The sequence below is a fragment of the Crinia signifera genome, chromosome 4 (assembly GCF_055691185.1).
Source record: "Crinia signifera chromosome 4, ASM5569118v1, whole genome shotgun sequence".
NCBI classification, from domain to species: domain Eukaryota; kingdom Metazoa; phylum Chordata; class Amphibia; order Anura; family Myobatrachidae; genus Crinia; species Crinia signifera.
The window spans coordinates 196,939,715-196,959,704 of NC_139220.1; the positions used below are offsets into that span (position 1 = coordinate 196,939,715).

Below are 19,990 nucleotides of genomic sequence, written 5' to 3' on the forward strand. Positions count from 1 at the left end.
ATACCGTTTAAAGTTAAACGGTATTTCAACCCGTTTTCAGAGCAGGGTTTTAGCCGGTAATCTACCGTTTAAGAGGCAATGGGAATGCCTCTTAAACGGTTTTACCAGCAGATGCAGCGAGGATGGCTCATATTTGAGCCATCATCGCTGAATCTGTATACAGCAGCCGGGCTGAAAGATGCGCGGCTTTCAGTCCGGCTGTCTGCTCCCTCCCTTGCCACCCCCCCCCTCCCCGCCCGCAGCGTCATATACTCACCGTCCCGCTGTCGCTCACCGGCGCCGTCCCGCTGTCAATCACCGCCCGGCAGTCCTGCTCCCCCGCCCGGCCACACAAGCTGGGCGCTCCGCCTCTCCCGGCCTGCTCGCCACGCCCTCCGCCACGGAGACCTGCTCGCCCCGCCCCACCCGCTGAACACGGTAACGCTCAACAGTAACGTATATATCAGCCAGTAATATATACATTGCTGGCACAGGCCAGCAATGTATATATTATTGGTACCACTGCACACCAATGATTATTTATCAGCCAGTAATATATACATTGCTGGCACAGGCCAGCAATGTATATATTACTAGCACCACTGCACACCAATGATTATTTATCAGCCAGTAATATATACATTGCTGGCACAGGGCAGCAATGTATATATTATTGGTACCACTGGGCACCAATGATTAATTATCAGCCAGTAATATATACATTGCTGGCACAGGCCAGCAATGTATATATTACTAGCACCACTGCACACCAATGCTGTGAAAACGTTTTGAAGAGCTAAAACGTTTTACCTGCAATGGGAATGGGACTTAAATGGCATTTCAAACTGTAATCTGCTGCAGTGGGAATGCTAAATACCGTTTAGGATTACCTGTAACTTAAAACGGTTCTGCAGTGGGAAAGCAGCATAAGAGGAAAACACATTCGTTTCCCTGTCACTGGCTCAGCAGCAACAGACATGGAGGCAGGAGTGAATGACAGGGTAAGTGTGGGCAGCCGGAAGCTCCCAGCAGCACGCCGCCGCCCGGCTCACGTCTCCTTCCGGGTGAGTTTTCACTTTCTCTTCTTTTTTTCCTTCCTATGAATCACTTCCTGTGGCCGCGGCCCTCTCCCTGGAGTCCTCTGTGTAGATTATGAGCGTCAGACATTTTCTGGCCGCTGTGGCTGTTTTATAACGATTAAGGACAGAGACGTGCCAGGTAAGTGCACGGGGCATTAAATCGTGACCGACTCCGGGTAACCGGGTCCCCTGCCCGTGATGTAGTCCTGTCATATCCCCCCTCCACTCCTCTGTAACATTATACACCTAGCAAGACTGGGGGGGGGGGGAAGAGGCTCCCAATCCGGGCCCGGTTATAAAGGCACTCGTCTGGATGTGTCCGTTCCATGACACGTGCAGGAGGTTACCCGAACCCAGTGACTGTACGTGTGTGTGCGGGGGTGGGGAGCAGAGGGCGCTTACAGCGATGGGGGGCAGTTATTAAGGCAAGTGTTGGTGCACAGAGTTACACTGTACAGGATCGTGTAAATGATTGTGCAATAGTGATTATTAATACCCAGCAGCAGTTGGGTGTGTGTAAGAGAGTTTATGCTTTTTGTGTCTTGTTCTATTAATGTGATGCCGGTGTGTCCACATTGACATGTAAGTGGGGTGATCTCTTCCCAAATTGAGATATGTACTGCATAGTCCACAAGGGCCAAAATGAAGGGAAATTAATTGGGCTAGGCAGAGAGATGCGCATGTGTACATATATCAGTCTGTCCCAAATGTCTACTTATCGACTCGAATCATAATAACCCTGACTTGTACTTTATTTTATTTTTTTAACTCTATACATAAGAAGGCAGAAGAGATGTATTCAAAACTAATTGGGCCTACACACGTAGCTGTTGGGCCATTTTCTGATGGATGTTACTTATTTTAACTACATCGCTCAGAAAATGCCCCTACATTGTGTGTAGGTGCATAGCGATGTGCAGCCCGTCTATTAATTCTCTGCAAACTGGACAAATCTAGCTAATTGCTGGGGTCAGGGCTAGTGTTCTAATGGAGAACACTGACCTTGACAGATTGCTCAGTGGCACATCGCTGTGCAGCGCTGTGTGCTCAGCAATCTAGCATAGCTCAGAAGGCTCATCGCTACATGTGTAGGCCCCATTATTCACTTGATCCAGGCATTGTAAAACCATGGAAGCTGCATAAGTGAGCTACAGTGGCTCTTCTTATAATTAACATGTACCTTTCATCTAATGATGGCTTTAACAGGAGATGGAGTACAATCAAATACCTGATAGTCACAACTCTTCAGCGGTGCACATTATACCATGAGCAGGTACCATTGCATTTAGGATGCAGTCAGTTTAGGCTGCCATAAGAGACCTGCGGGGATTCTCCATATCAAAATATCATGTATATATATCTATATCCTTTGCTTTTCCCCATTGGAATCTTCAAGCTTCCTCTATCACATAGTCTTTCACTCTACCCTGTGAGCTACCAGTGGCTAAGGCGACCATTGTCTAATAGAGGGTTTTGTTTAAAATATTGTCAATACATTGACACCATATCTGGTCATCTTACGGCTCGACTACTGTAATGCTCTCCTCACCGGCCTCGCTCAATCCCAACTGGCTCCTCTCCAAACTGTCCTACACTCTGCAGCCAGGCTTATCTTTCTTTCCCACCGCTCTAATTCTGACACTCACCTTCAACAAAATCTGCAGACTCCAATTTCCCTACAGAATCCTCTTCAAACACCTCACACTCACATACAGGGCCATCTCTAATTCCATTGCTCCATATATCTCTAACCTCATCTCCATTCATACACCCTCCCGCCCTCTACGGTCAGCTGACGACTGTCGTCTCTCCTCCACCCTGATCACTGCTTCCCACGCTAGAGTACAGGACTTTGCCCGTGCTGCACCCCTTCAGTGGAACGCACTCCCTTGCTCCATTAGACTCTCCCCGACCTTGCAAAGCTTCAAACAGGCACTGAAAACTCACCTATTCATCAAAGCGTACCCTTCCACTGCATAAACTAGCTGGTTCTGCGACCCCTTGCCTGTTTACATCCTGCTATCTAACCACCACCCACTCGCTTGCACCTCTTGCAATCTGTCTGTCTCCCCTTCCTACTAGATTGTAAGCTCCTCCGAGCAGGGCCCTCATCCCTCCTGTTGTCAAAGCTCATCTCTTCACATTTCACTCACAGTTCTCCTATACTCACTCAGTGACCATCTTCGTCTGCATACCCATCTCCATCATTGGCCTCAAGCCTCTAGTTGTATGTTGATTGCGTCTTCACTACTTATATTTAAGCTGTAATGTGTATTGAACTGTGGTGCTCTTTATTTGTACTCTATTTTTGTTATTTGTTCAGTGTTATGCCAAGCTTTGTCTCCCTGTACTGTTCCTTTGTACGGCGCTGCGAAACACTTGTGGCGCCTTATAAATAAAATGATAATAATATGGTCAACATGGGTAAGGTGGACAGGGTCATAAGGACAGCACATACTTTTAGTATGTTTACCATATGTAATCCAAATGAGTAGTAACATGTACCCTTGTGGGCTCACTTTGCTAGCCTCATTTATGGGGCTTACACACGGGAGGACTGTGCTGTGCGATCTGCCCTATCAGGCTACTGTTCTCAATCGTAGTCCAAATGGATGGTGGATGACAAAAATGTTAGAACACCCCCCCCCCCCCCCCCCCCCAAAAAAAAAATAGTTTGGGGACCTATTATCTATAATCAAAAACATGCAGCACACGCATCCAGTAGTTCAGACAGTCTGAGTTACTCAGTACAGTTGAAATCGCAACCTGAAGTGGCTATTTGCAATGATTAACCTTGTTTTTGATTGTTATGGTTTTACTAGCAAGCAATTGTGAACTAAGTGAGTGCAAGTTTACAAATGCAATGACATAGCTGCCAACTCATTGGGGGGTATTCATTAGCTGCAATTATGTGATCTGCGATTGTGGGTAAAGTTACCCCACCTATCGCCTGAAAAATGCTTATCACGGGTACGCACTCCCCCTTTTCAAGTTACCTCATTAAAAAATCGTTGAAACAGGTGACCTGCGATGTGGTAACCTGTGAAAAGTACAGGTGTGCTCAGAAAAATGAACCTGTATAACAGGTTGAACATATAGAAGTATGATAAAGGGCATTAAAAAAAATGCGTTCTGCTGCGCTCGCCACGCTTCGGGGTGACGTGGAGAGTGGTGCTTTTTTACCATATGAACTGCTGAGATCTGATCTCATCTGCGATGTGATTTCACTCAGGGTGCAGTGAATAAATTAACTAAATTAACTACTGCGATCGCATCGCACATCGCACGGCACAAAATCCATGCAATGTGATTTCACTACGCAGAATAGCCCACTAAGCAAATAGCTGCTAGGAAACAAGTACTGTATTTATTTACGTCAATTAAAGGCACTTCTTGCAAAATCTTGCAAAAACAGATTAATCTCACCTGCTTGTTTAAGAACACTTGTTCCAGTTCCATTTTTTTCACTTTTTTCCCCCCAAAACTGACACATCATTGTCTAATAAAAAATATTATAAAATTTAAAGTACCTAATTAGTCATTAAAAGAGGCGGCCAAGGGGTTCTGAACCAAGTCTTCATATTTTTATCCAAAAATAGGGATTTTCTCCAATTTTTCACCTGCTCAGAGCAGGTGAAGAGAAATTTGCAAAAAACCCTTTGGCAAATTATTGCATGCCAGCAACTGCATAGCTGCTATAAAGCAGGTTGCGGAAAAAGCCACATTTCCATTTAACAACTTAATTGGGTTTTGCGGAACTACTATCCAAACTTTTTTGTTTGTAATACAGCATTATCTTAATTGCCAATTGCCGCATTGTTTCAGTACAGTGAATGCTAATGTCTACTGGTGGAATTGCAAAGCAATCATTTCTGCTTAAGAATCTGAATCAGGGGCATAACATATTGCAGCAGTACATAAATCAAATTTCACAGCAAGTATATAAGTACAGGTTGAGTATCCCTTAACCAAAATGCACAGGACCATTTTGGATAAAGTAGTATTCCGGATTTTGGAATATATATTTATTTATTTGTTTTTATTACATACCTGGTCCCCCAGATTTTCACGGGAGGGGTGAATCACTTTCCACTGTAGGAAGCTGTGAAAAGTGGTTCACTCAGCATGTTAAACAGGCAGACTATGATGGGGGAGCGTGCATTCGTGCTCATCACCCGCCCATACACACTAGGCGATTTTGAGCTCAAAGTACAGTACTCAGAACACCACTACTTTGAGTTCACTTTTGCCTAGCGTGTATAGGCCTTTATGCGGCATTAAATGCTGTTATATTTTCTTTCAGAGTTGTTTATTTTAGTTGTCCTGAGACACAACTCTGCTGTGTTTCTGTACTGTTGTATTCAGGTAAAAGGGATGCTTGCTATCCCAGGGGAAAAATAAAATAAATGAAAGGAAAAGAAGTTTGCAAATGAAGTCTTTCAAATCAGATGGCGAAACGTGCCTTGCAACTTGTATCCATATAGTCCCAGTGTTACTAAAACACATAAGTGGATTAATAGGTAAGGTATAGGGATGGGCATCGACCATCGATGATTATAAAATCAATGGTTTGTGGCCGATGTCGAATACTTTTGCAATCGATGTGGGAGTACCAGATGGTTTCCCTACATCGATGACAAAGGTGCTGGAACACGGAGCATAGCTCCGCCCCCGACACCCGGAAGTCCCGCCCTGTGTTCTGATTGGCCCACGGGCCATTCAGTAAAATATAATGGATGACCATCGATAGCTAAAACTATCAATGGTTATCCATCAAATAGTTTGCCACTATCGATGGCTGGGTGCAGAATTGCCATTGATGGCATCTGCACCGATGGCCATCCCTAGTCAAGTATAGAAACAGCTGTTAGAGTGAAGGAAGGGTAGCTCAAAGTGTATTTGTAGTAACAGACTAAAAGTCATTTTGTGAATGTCTAAATTATGAGATGTGCAATAAATAAGAGACACTTTGGAAAACAATTTTGGTGGGACCAGAATGCACATTCTATGAGATCTTCTAGCAAGCACATTTTGTTACCTTATTAATAAACTAGCAGCGAATTCTATGGATTGTTAGCCATAAACATAATTAGAAGTTTTATGTATATCCTAATTTACAGAAGTGTTGCAATATGTGTTAGCCTGAAGACATAAGTTTAGATGCACAAATGCAACATTATTGGCATAAGTGAGGTTTCTGCTCAAACTTGAATTATTAGAACCCAACATTTTGTCAAATTTTCTATTACGAATGAATGCAAAGCAATCTGAAAGCAATAAAGCTTAGGTGTTAAGTGAAGCCAGCTTATAATAGAGTACCACACAGAGTATTCCCTTTGTTACGTAATAGTTCTGGATAGCACTACTATTTAAGTAAGGACTCTGCAGAACGTAACATTACCATGGTCACTTGTGACCATGAGTCTCCGAAACGCTGCCATCTGCGGGCAGAAAGGGAAACTACATTTCTTTCTCACACATGCACAAACACAGTAGGTAGCCGACTAGCTTTCGAAGCTTTTGCCTAAAGCAGGCTTACTAGTTTGATTATATAACACAAGAATTACATTTTATAATTGCAAGTTTTATTATAGTATAGGGTGTATAGAGTATGGTGTGGAGCAAATAGATTTTTAGTATGAACAATGTTTATGATGCAGAGATATTTTTCTTGTGTTACAGGGACATGTCAGCAGCTAAGTACTAAACATTTGCACCTTACCATCGACTAGCAACCTCACCTGCAAATTTGCAAATTCAAGCCTTGAAATTAATGCAGGTAGGTTTTTTCTTAACAGTTTTGCATTACTTTCAAAGTTGATAAGCTCTATGGTATGTTTGATAGCCTTTGCTTTCAGTAGAATCCAAACATATGTATAGTTACAACATACAGTATTTGGGGATTGAGGTTACAGACTTAAAAATCTGACATTGTATTACAGGTTGAGTATACCTTCTCTGAAATGCTCGGGACCACAAGCATTTTGGATAAGGTTTTTTGGGGGGGAATTTTGGAATATTTTTTTTCCCCGTACTTACCTGCTCCCCTAGCGGTGCCCCAGTGGTTCCACGGCAGCCTTCAGGATCCTCTTCAGCTGCATCTCCGGTCCCAGTGGCGCATTGCACGAGTGTTCGGGCTCACCGGTGCGCAATGCACCTTTGATATCGGAGATACCGTTGAAGAGGATTCCGGAGGCCACCGGGGACAAGGTAAATGTGAAAAAAGGGGTGGGGGGGGCACAAAATATTCGGAAAAATCATGGTTTTCGGAATATTACGGGTTTTGGAATACACGAATAAGGGGAAACTGACTAATACAAATGACCATAGCCGTTATATCTTTTTATTTCCTTGACTTTTTTCATCCCCCCCCCCCTCCTGTGTGGGTGTTCCTGTGAAGTTTTTGTATGTGGCTCAAGCTAAAATGAGTTATGTTCTTATTACTGAAATAGCTATTTTGGGTACATATATGTGCGATATTGTTAAAGCTTACTGATTCAGTCACTGCCATGGGTTTATTTACGAAGATGGGAGTTCTATTGAAAATGGGATGTTGCTATGGGCAACTAATCAAATGGGTACTTATGTAGTATCTGGGCATCCGATTTAGAGATCGGATCACATCGCATCGCATGCGACCAAATCGTATGCGATGGTCAAGATTTTTCCATAGGATTCAATGTTAAAATGGTCTGAGTCCATTTTAACATAGAATTCAATGGGAAAAAGGGGTCCTTTTCCTTTCCCCACTATCCAAGTGGGCATGGAGTTGGATATAAACCTGTGGTGAGCGTAGCGAGCCACCGAGCCCGAAGCGTGACGAGCCCCGCGAGGAGACACAGAATACTTTTTAAGAAATATGCGTCCCCTCGCGGGGCTCACCACGCTATATAAAATCAACTCTATGCCCACTTGGATAGTGGGGAAATGAACAGAACCTTCTTAACATTGAATCCTATGCAAAATCGCATCGCATCGCATCGCATCTGATTGTTAAGGTAAGGCATACAATCACAAAATCGGGGGCCCAGATACTACATAAGTACCATCAAATGTTATCTATTATCTTCTAGAAGGTGCTAAATAAATACATACATCCCATCCCCCAAGTGTATAAAGCCAAGCAGCAAGCTAAAGGCCAGCGCTACTGCAGATATAATGGAATTCTGAATAATCCCAGTTTGGATGTATTGCTCTTTAATAAATGAACATAAGGCTTACAGAGTTTTTCTTTCAGATCTGTAGGCCAGTGATTCCTAATCTTTTTCGATGTCCCCTTGGCTCTGTTAATGTATTACTTTACCCAACTCGTTAAGGCCATTACAAAATGTATTCAGAATGTAGATAAAGGTTTTTATTTAACAAAAATAAAATTGTGAATATTAATGGGGCAGATGTATTACACCTGGTGAAGATATAAAGTAGAAGGTGATAACACACCAACCAATGAACTCCTAACTGTCATTTTTCAAGCACAGCTGATTGGCTGGTGCGTTATCAGCTTCTATTTTGTCTCCACTTTATCTCTTCACCAGTCTTAATACATCTGCCCCATTGATATTAATAATGGAATCAAAATGTATATTTAATTTATGGCACAAGAACAATTGACCATAATAGCAATTATCTGGTCATCTCAATGTCACTGCTCTCTTGTCAAACTCACTTCCTCGATTCCTTCTACTCCTCTTCCTATAGCAGGCATGTCCAAAGTCAGGCCCGGGGGCCAAATGCGGCCCGTGCTGTCACTTCAAGCGGCCCGCATTCTCCAGCTGGAAGCGGGCAGAGCATCAGATGTGGGAAGCACAGGACACTAAAGTTTGGGCCCCCGGCGAGCACACCTTTACCTTGCTGTCTGCTGCAGTGAGGAGGTGCCGGCCACCACAGTCAGATGTGTTTGGCATCCTACCCCTGCTGCTGCAATCGTATATCACCCTACTCCACAATCACAGTGACAGCAGTGTTTGGGGAGGGGGACAGCAAAGGGGAAAGCTTGCTCCCGTAACATGCAGAGTGGAGGAGGGCAGCAGCGGGAGCCCAAGCATCTCCTGTCCTTGCAGTGCCTGCTTTGCCTCTCCTTCCTCTGGCTCACACAAGGGGCTGGGAAACATACAGAGAAGGGAGGGGGCAGAGTGGGGGACACACAGTGAAGGAGGGTCAGGCTGGGGGACATACAATGAATGGAGGCACTGATGGACATTAAGAGAAGGGGGGCAGGCTGGGGGACAGAGTTAATGGGTGCAGAGTGGGGAACATACAGTGAATGGGGGACATACAGTGAAGGAGGGGCAGGCTGGGGGAAATACAGTGAAAGGGGACATGCTGGGGGACATTAAGAGAATAGGGGCAGAGTGGGGGACCATTCTAATGTAATTAATGATTCAAAGAATGTCAGGCTTAATGGTCGGCCCCCACACATTTACACTTCACCAAATCTGGCCCTCGTCGCAAAAGGTTTGGACACCCCTGTCCTATAGTCTTCACTGTCCTACTCTCTAGTACTGATTGTTCCCACTTGGGGAATCACTGCTATAGTGGGTAGATTTGATAAACTATTAAAAATAAAGATGGAGGTGTTGCCTGAAGCAACCAGATACTGTCATCTACATTCTAAATGAAATTGAGTATTTTATTGGTTGCTGTTGTTAAAATCTATAATAAATCTACCCCTAGAAGGTTTATTGTACCAAAATCAATTCAAAACGCTTTATATAAACAGGACTTGGTCCTGCTTTTAATAAGTGTATTCAAAACTGATTTTAAATTGCTTATAACTTCATAATGGTATACAGTCATTAGGTCCACAGCACTAAGGTCAACATGCATTGTTTCAACCACTGAAGGCCGACATGAGCCGAAGTTGACATGGGCTTAGGTCGACATGTTATTAGGTCTACACAAGAATTAGCTTGACATGGGCTAGGATGACAGTCAAAAGGTCGACATGGCGTGTGTTACTTTTTTTTTTTAAACCAACATGTGCCGACAGGCGGTATTTCATGCCCTACCATCCACTAGGGAAGTGGTGGGAGAACAAAATAGTGTGCCCGAAGCATTGCGAGCGAAGCTGTTCACAGATACGGTGTCCATGCCGATTGTGTCAATATTAGACACAAAAAAGTAAAAATCCCATGTCGGCTTAGCCCATTTCATAAAAATGCTTGTTGACCTTCCCATGTTTTGACCTTGGCTCATGTCGACCTTCAGTGGTCAACCCAATGTATATCTACCTTAGTCCTGGTAAACCTATGATCCATACCTGTCATAATACATAGTTTAGTTTTTATTGCTGTCCCAGATCAATCGCAGCAATCTGTACATTCTGTGTTACTATACTCCTGTTAATGTAGACATTTTCCTTTTATCTTTCAGTGTTAAGCATATGGATTTCATCAGCCAAGACCAATCTTTCACTGTAGAAGTGTATTCTTCTTGAACATAGCTGTAACATGTCAGTATTACAGGACATTGACATGTAAGCAGTTACCCATTAGAAATATTATCATTTTCTTACAGGTTCACAGAACAACTACATTGTGCACTACATTCACACCCACAAACAAAACAAACTATAGTGTTTACTGTAAAATCCAGCTCTGTTCATTATTCCACTGTTCTGTGTGTGCATATATCAGACAGTTACAGTACCTTAAGGGTTTTTATTATTATTTTTATCACCTCTTTGGAGTGGGGGAAAATTGATGCTCCATAAGGCACATCTCCCGTAATTGAATAGGCACATTTCAAACAAAGGGTTGTACATTACTGAGTTGACCACTGTTCTCTGCCCACTTGGATAGTAAAGTATGAACCAAGTCAGTCTACACCAAAAAAAAACATGAAAAACTTTTGTAGACCATGTCCATATTGGCCTTAAGCTTAAGTCGACCTTCTATCAGTGCCAACCTGGCATGGTATGTTGACCATTTTCAGGTGTCAACTTAGTCACTGTCGACCATTAGTGGTCAATCTAGACCTTGTCGACCCAGGGACTGGGTACCTGCAAAGAATCGCATACAAGGCGTACACTAGCCTGAGGGATTGTATGCGAAACTTCATACGATACCTGGCCAGCTTTACACTCCTCTGTAGGTGTATACAGGGAGGATTCTTTGCCATTAGAGCAGTAACATTGTGGAACTCATTGCCGGTGGGGGTGGTTACACAGCAACTACTGTTTAATGAATTTAAATCAAAACTGGATACATTTTGGGCCACTAAGGGAATCCTATAGATATGACTTACTCAAGTCAGTAGTTACAAGTTAGATAGGATGAACTAGATGGACTAACGTCTTTTTTCAACCTTAATTACTATGTTAATATGTTACTTTGTTCATGAGAGGTCTCTGATTGAAACACATTTTTGTAGAAATGCACTTTTTGAATTGGTTAAACTCCTATACAGGGCCAGGCATGTCATGGCAGTCTAAGGGCTAGTCTAGCGTTATGCTATAACTAACATATCACAGCACTGTGTTACACATGGAGGATTGGCTTCAAAAGAATGATCACCCAGCTCTATTACAGAAATTTTTTTTTTTTTTTTTTAAGCAGAGCTCTGCGTTATCCTGATTGCTGAAACACAATTGGTTGAAATCGATGGACTAACATATTTTTTTCAGCCTTAATTACTATGTTACAATGTCTAGGTTGACAGTCAATAAGTCAACACCATATGGTTGACATGGTCAAAAGGTCTGCACAAGCAAAATGTCCACATGGCATTGGTCGACAAATGAAAAGGTTGACATAGGTATTCTGGGACATTTTTTCATACTTTACCATCCACTCCGATTGGGAACTGTAAAGTGTGACAAGCACAGCGGTAGCGGACGTGCTACAATACTAAGGGATCCATGTGGTCAAGTGTTGACCTATGATACAAAATAAAATATGGGAAATTTATGGTGACCTTTTGTTCAGTGTGGACCTGAGCTTTGCCATGCCAGCACTGAACAGTGTAGTTAACCTTCACAATAAATAGTGTTTAGTTGTTCTTTAAGCTGTCTCTTTATTTGATTCAGTGTCTGTAGACCACACAAACTCCTTTGTTAAGATGTTCTGTCTTCACCATATATGCCCACATTACTGTCTTTAGAGCAAAGGTAGCGTATTCTGGCAACACCTAGAAGAGTGGCTATGTTGTAAACAACATTACGTTAATAATTAGGCACCAAACCACATGGATTACTTTGGCTTTATTAACTTACTGTTGAATATTCAGTTGATGATCTTGTTCTTCTTTATTTCCCCTCCAGGGTCCAGATGACCAGTCCAGGTATGCTAATTATTGGTTTCAGTACATTAGAAGCATTTTCTATGTTTATGTGACTAAAGGGGTATAACTCTTCTCTTTTGTTATTAGAGCTTTATAATGTGTGGAAAGGACAGGTGTTTATCCAGGAACAGCTGGTGTGTGATATTGCATTTCAGTCCTCAAGCAATTGCTGCCTTCCAGCTCAGCTGTAAGTATGGGCATATTCCTGTTTGGTTGGTGTAGTTCTAGAACTTATTACAATAATATTGGCTACAATTAATTGACATGTTTAATACCTTATCGCTTTCTTGGAGTATGTCTAATTCCTGATGTACTGGTCCTTGGTACAACTGGGCGTAGAGCTATGTACTCTGCACTTTTGTCCCACCAAACTGGAACTGGACTTTGCTTACCAGCTTATGCTTCCAGTAGTGTTCCAAGGCTTATGGGCACACAATTGTAAAACACAGCTGTGTGTGTGCCACCTCTATGGTGGAAGTAAACCTTCACATTGGTGGTACTATTAAATAATTACTATTGGAAGCTTGCAATGTCCTTTTGATATCACTGCAACTATTCCCATTAGAAATTTATCAAATCCAGGTTTTGCATGATCTAAAACTAACAATCTTTGCATTTGGGTATATAGGAGGTTATTCTGGTTGTCATGCAAGCTGCTAAATTCACAGCCTTGCATGTAGTTTTAATGCTGCCCGCACAAACGGCAAACCCCCCCCCGCATAAACATCCATTTGCAGCCTTGCGATGGTCAAATGATTTTGCATGGGAAGCAACTGCTTGCACCAAGTGGCTGCACATGCGCATAAAAGCAGTTGCTCACCATCGCTCCCCTGTGTGAACACACAGGGAAGCTTGTAGACAAGAATGAGGGCCATAGTGTGGTACAGATTGCACCCTTGGATTAATACAATAACCATTAAGGCATGTGACCATAGGTTTCATTTCTATCTGGGCACCAGCTGTACAGGTTTCCTTCTGTTTGTCTGATTCCTCTCAAAGTGCAGCATTTATATTGGTAGGATTATTGGCTTCTGATGACATTAACCCTAGTGTGTGTTAGGTGGAAGATTCAGGGGAGTATTCAATCAGAAAAAAGGGGTGGTTTCCCTACAAAAGGGGATGAGGTGGCGCTGTGACGTGAGATGGTTCACTAGCAGCTGCAGTTTCAGGTTAGTCACACCTGATGTACTAAAACAAGGAAAAATTAAGATAATAAAATAAATACATTTGGGTATAGAGATTGGTCTGATTATACATAAAAACAATGTATTGAATTAAAAAGTGACCATTTAAAAAAAAGAGAAACCTCTAATAAAACAGGGGAGATGCAATTGGGGCCTCACACATGGGGATGTCTTGACTGACCGTTTCTAGGATGCCTCAGGGGACCATAACACAGTCAATGGTATGGGAATGATAAATTACTGTCCACTTGAGCTGGAGACCAAGATGTCTGATTTCCTCCCAAAGTTCAAAGCCGGGAATATTTATTTGATTATCTTAATTGAGCGCTGCTACCCCCTATTTTTCCAAATATTCAATCAGGTGCCATTTCTTTTGACTGGTTGAAGGAAAACCTACATTTTCTATGTTTTTAGGTAGAATTTAGATTTGTCTTTTCAACTAGTCCAAAAAAAAATGGCATGGTCAGAAAACACATGGATCGTCAAATTACTTGTTGTTGTTGTTTTTTTTAGAAATTGCGGGGGTTTGTGCCATTTTTGAGTCCCTTTTTGTTGAATTGGCATTGACTAAAAAAAAAAAAAAAAAAAAGAAATCCCAAAACTGGCAAGCACGTCCAAAATTGAATACTAAAGTTCAATTTTTTCTTTATTTTTTTTTTGGGCTACCACAATAAAAGACCACATAATTGAAAACCCCCCTAAAAACTGTAACTTCCCTATTCTGAAGCATTGTGTATTATGTTAGCATTATTTTAATGAAAGATAACTGGAATGAGACAATGTCCGATTATGTGTAAGCATTGTGCAGCTTCATTTCAGTAATATGTGACTTCCCCTTCCTGTGTTCTGTTGTGTGCAAACAGGCCATATAAGCTAGAAATGAAAGAAGTTATCCGACTGTCTGACCTAAGAAAGAAATTACCAGATCATATATTCCACAATACCGATTCCACAGGCCAAGAGGGTAAGCATCTTCCACCAGGTATAAGACATAGCTGTGTCTTATTCTAGTAACTCTTATGGGTCTGATGTTAGAGTAGACGTCAAATTTGTGGCCCCCAACATATATAGAAAAGGTTGTTCATCTGCTATGCAAGTACAGTATGCAGTCGCACCAAACTGTACTGTTTAGTAAGAGGCATTCTGGCGGTCATCATCATGAACACATATACCATAGCCCTGAAAGTTTAAGTTTTCCCCTGTGATGGGTAGTTACACAGCATCTGGAGTGTCAGTAGTTACCTACTGGCACTACTAGATAAAAAGCTATTTTTGCACACGATTAATCTGACTTTATATGTGTAAAGGGTCAAAATGATTGCACCTGCATAGTACATCACTGCTGTACATGCTGAACGGTGTACTGTACTGCTGCACAATGAATTATTACATGCTGCATGTAACCACCAAGTCTGTCATGTAATCTGATCCGGCTCTTGCTGGCAAGGGCACCAAAATGAAGAATTCTATGAGGTGCTGGGTCAGAGGCAGAACTAGCGGCAGTGCTAGAAGGCACCAACCAAAATCTTGCCTAGGTCATGAAAATGGTTAGGGCCGACTCTGCATGTAATTGTCCAATTGAACATGTTGCAAATCCAATGGAACAATCCAAAGGTCAGCGGCAGCGAACCATGGATTGGGCATACATGTTAGAAGATGATCGTGCCAATTTGGTTGAAAGTACCAGTATTGCACTTATATCTCATAGTGTGAACCCATCTTAAAACAGGGCATTGCTTTCATTGTTGGAGATGCATCTATCTCTAGAATCAGCATCCAATCACAGGATAAGTTATATTAGTTTACAGATGAGTAATTTATGTTACTTGATAAATATCATGGAGGTATCTTTTCCAATGGCAATAAGCCCAACTTAACAAGTCTGAATATAATACCAATTAATATATTAAAATATAGATAGACCTGATTCAAATGCTGCATTGAAACCTTGTAAATCAGCCTTAAGAGTCCATTTTAATGTCCCGTGGAGTGCCGCACCGATTAATGTTCTATTACCTTCATTGTGAGGGCACCCCGGCAGCAAGTTTTTTTTTTTGTTTTAGTGGCTGTGCTAGTCCTTAGCGTGTATCTATCTATCTAGTGTAGTGGTCCGGCACTCTACTGTTTATAGGCAACTGCCTCGGTGCCCTCTGCAAGGGATACGGTAGAGGTAGTACAGGGCAGTGGCACTCTCTGGAGACTGGTTTCAAAGTGTAAAAAAATGTATTTACAAAATAGCCAGCATCTCATTAGTCTGATGTTTCGGGGACATATATGCCACGTTTTCAAGGTGAGTGGACCTTTTAATAAAGCTGTATTTTAGACAGCGAAAGGTGTCAGGACAACTAGTGGACCCAGACTCTATGAACCAGCCTGCCAATCCTCTTTATTTGAGTACCATTGGATTACAATTGGACTATACCATCACAGTATTTGTGGGAACACTCATACCATTTAAGTTAGTACCCTCTTCACCATATGGCTACCAAAACATCACCCACTTTCTGGCAGCATCATAGGAACAGGTCTTCATCAGTGACTCTTTCCGACACACTGCAGGTCCACTATATACCAACAATTTATCATTGTTTTGCATCCTTGTTTTTATTTGTTTCTATACACTATTTCTATATGAAATGTTATTATACTAAAATATATTCATTATTGATTGTTTAGCGCCACTTTTCTGGTTACTGAAGAAGCAGTGCTGCATAACAGGGGGGCGGGGCTACAAAGACACCATTCAACAAGAATCATGTCATTGTAGCCCCTTCCGACCTCCCACTTGTACTCTGTTGTTTTCTACCTTCCAATTGTCTGGGGGCTGGTGGGGAAAGCTGGATACTTGTCCATCTTACCTGAGGGGCCGGGGGCACCACATGATTTTCAGGAGCCTCTGGTCGTTCCTGGAAGGTAGGCAAGTACGCTTTTATTTTATCCTTATTGTCGTCTACTGATTAATATAATCTGCTTACTCTACAGTGTGCTGTGAAAGTGTCTACTCCACTCTCTACTCTGTAATCACCTCCAATATCATTGGGCTGGAGCTGGACAAGTTGCTGCAATTGTTGAAAGATCAGGATTTGGTAAGCACAACTTTGCAGCTGTCTAATTTTTTTTTTTTATCTTATTTAATAAATACTGCATAAACCTCATTCAGTAAATGCAACGGATAAAGTGCAAAGCATCTGATTTGTCTGACAGGTAGTTTAATACTTTTCTGTTCACAGTAGTGGTTAATGAGAATTTACTTTTACATTTTCCATTACATTTTTCCATTAACTTATGTGCCCATAGTTACACCAAAGTAATATAACATTTTCTTTTGTTTATGAAGCCATAGCTAACCTTAGGAACGTAGTATGAGAAGTTTACTTGGATACAGCTCCAGTATATTCTGTTGCACCTTACAATAACCAAAGAAAGATTGCTTAGGCTAACGTCAACTGTCAATTTAGTGTAAATGAGTTCTGAGTAGCACAAAGGGGGAAAGTACAAGTAGCTGTTTTTAAAGGTTTACATTTTGTCAGATAAATTTTTAAAGGAATTTGATAATCAGTTTAAAATTTAACTTGTATTGCTGCTATAAAAATGAGAATTATTGTTTATTTGGAGCCTTCAGTATGTGGAACATATGTTTCCCATTGTTTCTTGCTGTATGGTGATGCGGTCCTCAGTGCATGCACATCTGTTAGCGTGGTTAGGATTATGCATAGACACTATACCTGACCAGTGGACAGGAATGGACATTTTAAATCTAGTTTTCTAAATAGATTTGCTTTATTCTTCAGTGCAGGGGACCATATTCTTTAAAATGTGTTCTCTTCAGTGCTATATAGTTCTAATGGAGTGTAAAAGTGCGCATACACACTTTTCTTAAACAATTTGTACAATATGGATCTTATTGTGTACTATATCATTAACATACTCGCTCCTGCGATGTCCTCGATGTCCTCAGTCATCTGTACATGCAGCTCAGTGTTGACTATTTGATCAATGACTGCATGTTCTGAGCGGGGGTGTGATCTCATAGAACGATCGTTAAATATATTGTTCAGTGTGTTTGTACTATATAGTTTGCCTGGGAGTTCCACAGAAATCGTTAATGATATGGTTTGTGCAGCATGTCATATAGTGGGGGAAATTTACTAATATGTGTATTCTACTTCACATGTGATGTTGCTATGGGCAACCAATCAGAATCTACTTATTTATTTAGCACCCTCTAGAAGATAGTAGACAGGATCTGATTGGTTGCCCGTAGCAACATCACATGTGAAATAGAATACACATCTTAGTAAATTTCCCCCAGTGTCTACACAGCTTAAATTGCCAGCTGCTCACAGACATATAAAACACTATATTTAAAAGATACCAACCTAAAAATTGGCCTTTCTCGACATATTATTGCATTTGCTTTCAGTATATACTGTAGACATCATGCACCAGGTTTTTAACTATTATTTTCTGCTTTTACTCAATAGTTTGGGAACATACTGTAAGGTCTGATTCATATTTGGCCTGTTTTGGCAATATAGTGATTACCTGCAGACAGTGTCAGTCACATTTCCCAGTGAGATTTCTTTGCAAAGTGATTGACAGTCAGGTGGTGACCATTAGGTGGATGTAACTGGGAGTGGTGGCAAAAATAAAGGTGTGTCACAACAACATGGAGCCAGCATCATGTGGCCATTCTGCACAACCATAGGGTTACTCCTTTATTAATAGATCTGCAATTGCCTCTGCGTACTTGTATGCAGATGCTTAGATTGGCGATGCTGTAGCTGGGCATAAAAACAAAACCTTTCCAGGCGTTTGCTTATTTTTGCACATTTACTGCATACAAATGCATTAGCGGGCCATGCTATTGACCGGGCCATGCTATTATCGTCACTACAATTACTCTCCCTACACCAGAAACTTCTCCATATATATCTGTGTAATAGGCTTGTAATGTAGCAGGTAATGGTTTGCACTCAATAGAAGCAGGTATAAAAAAGTTATTACATAACAGTAATTTCTTACCTTAACTTTAGTAGCCTTTGATGATCTTGTACACATGTTTGCTTCTATCTTCTTCTTTCTTTTTTAAAGATGTAGAACAAGGTAGATGATGTGCTGGTTTACTGCTGTTTGCACAGGCATTTACTGTGTGTGATCTGTGATGCTCATCCACAGAAGGAACCTTTTTACTTCCACTTTCAGTTTACTGAGAATTGAAACTTAATGTGGTTACAGTGATTGTTATTATTCCCCACCCCTTTGTGCGGAGTTCCTCTGTAACTAGGAAGGAGACGGCTTTGTGAATGTAAAAATAAATACAGAAGCATTTGTCAGATTGCTTATCAGGGGACTGCCCATTTTAAATCCACACTAAAGGATGGATAGTAATACAGACAAGTTTTAGTTAAGAAATATTTAGATGTTTAAAAGAATCGTGTGTGTGTGTGTGTATATGTATATGTATGTGTATATGTATGTGTGTGTGTATGTGTATATATATATATATATATATATATATATATATATATATATATATATATATATATATATATATATATATATATATATATATATATATATGTATGTATGTATGTATGTATGTATGTATACACACACACACACACACACACACACACACACACACACACACACACACACACACACACACACACACACACACATAAAGGTCCAAATAGGTGGGCACTTTATTTTAAGTATAACTAAGAACGGACGGGTGAGCAGTAGTCTTCATTCTATAGGTGGGAGAAGCATCAATGCCTTCTCCTGTTTGAATACTAGGGTGCTCGCTACTCGTTTTGAGCATTCCATTTTGACCTACTTTGCCAGGGCAAAATAATCATCTAATAGCTGAACAATTTTCTTGTGAAACCATGTTACCCCGTGACAGACTTTGCTATCATCAGGAACTAAAAGCCCTGCTTTACAGTTACATTTAAATGAAGGCTAATGGTGCCGTTTTGGTCTTTATTGCACCAATGTTACAGAGCACGTTGGGCAAATGTAAAATGTATGAACAGATTTTATTGGTGGGATGGGGTGAGAGCAGGGACTTCAGACCGGTGTGGAATACTAGGTGGACAGTGTCTAGTTTGACCATGAATGGTCTACAGTGAAAAGGTCAACACAGGAAAAATGCTAACATTAATAAAAGGTTGACACAAGCATTAGGCTAACATGGAAATAGTTGACATGAGGTTTTCAGTTTTTTGGGGGGTGTCTGACATCTGTCAACATGGACCAACATGGACCCTCAATCATGTTGACGATTGCCATGTCGACCTATTTCTTGTGTTGACCTTTTGTCAATGTTGACCTAGTGCATGTCGACATTTTGGCCAAGTTGACATTTTGCATGTCGACCTATTGACTGTCGGTCCAGACACTGTTGACTTTACAAACGGAAGCACTTCAGACTTTATCTCAATTTCTCTGAAAATGTGAAGC

The 19,990-nt window shown here is 41.3% G+C and overlaps 1 protein-coding gene across 3 annotated transcripts in view; it reads left to right on the plus strand.

Annotated features, from left to right (window-relative positions):
• Nucleotides 1-1,061: 1,061 nt before the first annotated feature.
• The window catches only part of TASOR2 (transcription activation suppressor family member 2), a 66,473-nt gene continuing 47,544 nt past the window's right edge, over nt 1,062-19,990 (plus strand). For 2 of the 3 annotated variants that reach the window (XM_083183349.1, XM_083183352.1), the window contains exons 1-7: nt 1,062-1,197; nt 6,741-6,837; nt 10,431-10,533; nt 12,319-12,338; nt 12,426-12,525; nt 14,386-14,486; nt 16,505-16,608. In XM_083183349.1, coding sequence (XP_083039475.1) covers nt 10,508-10,533; nt 12,319-12,338; nt 12,426-12,525; nt 14,386-14,486; nt 16,505-16,608 — 351 coding nt within the window. In that variant the 5' untranslated portion in view covers nt 1,062-1,197; nt 6,741-6,837; nt 10,431-10,507. Of the gene's footprint in view, nt 1,198-1,240; nt 1,421-6,740; nt 6,838-10,430; nt 10,534-12,318; nt 12,339-12,425; nt 12,526-14,385; nt 14,487-16,504; nt 16,609-19,990 lie in introns of those variants that run through there. The other variant, XM_083183351.1, reaches the window with a different exon arrangement.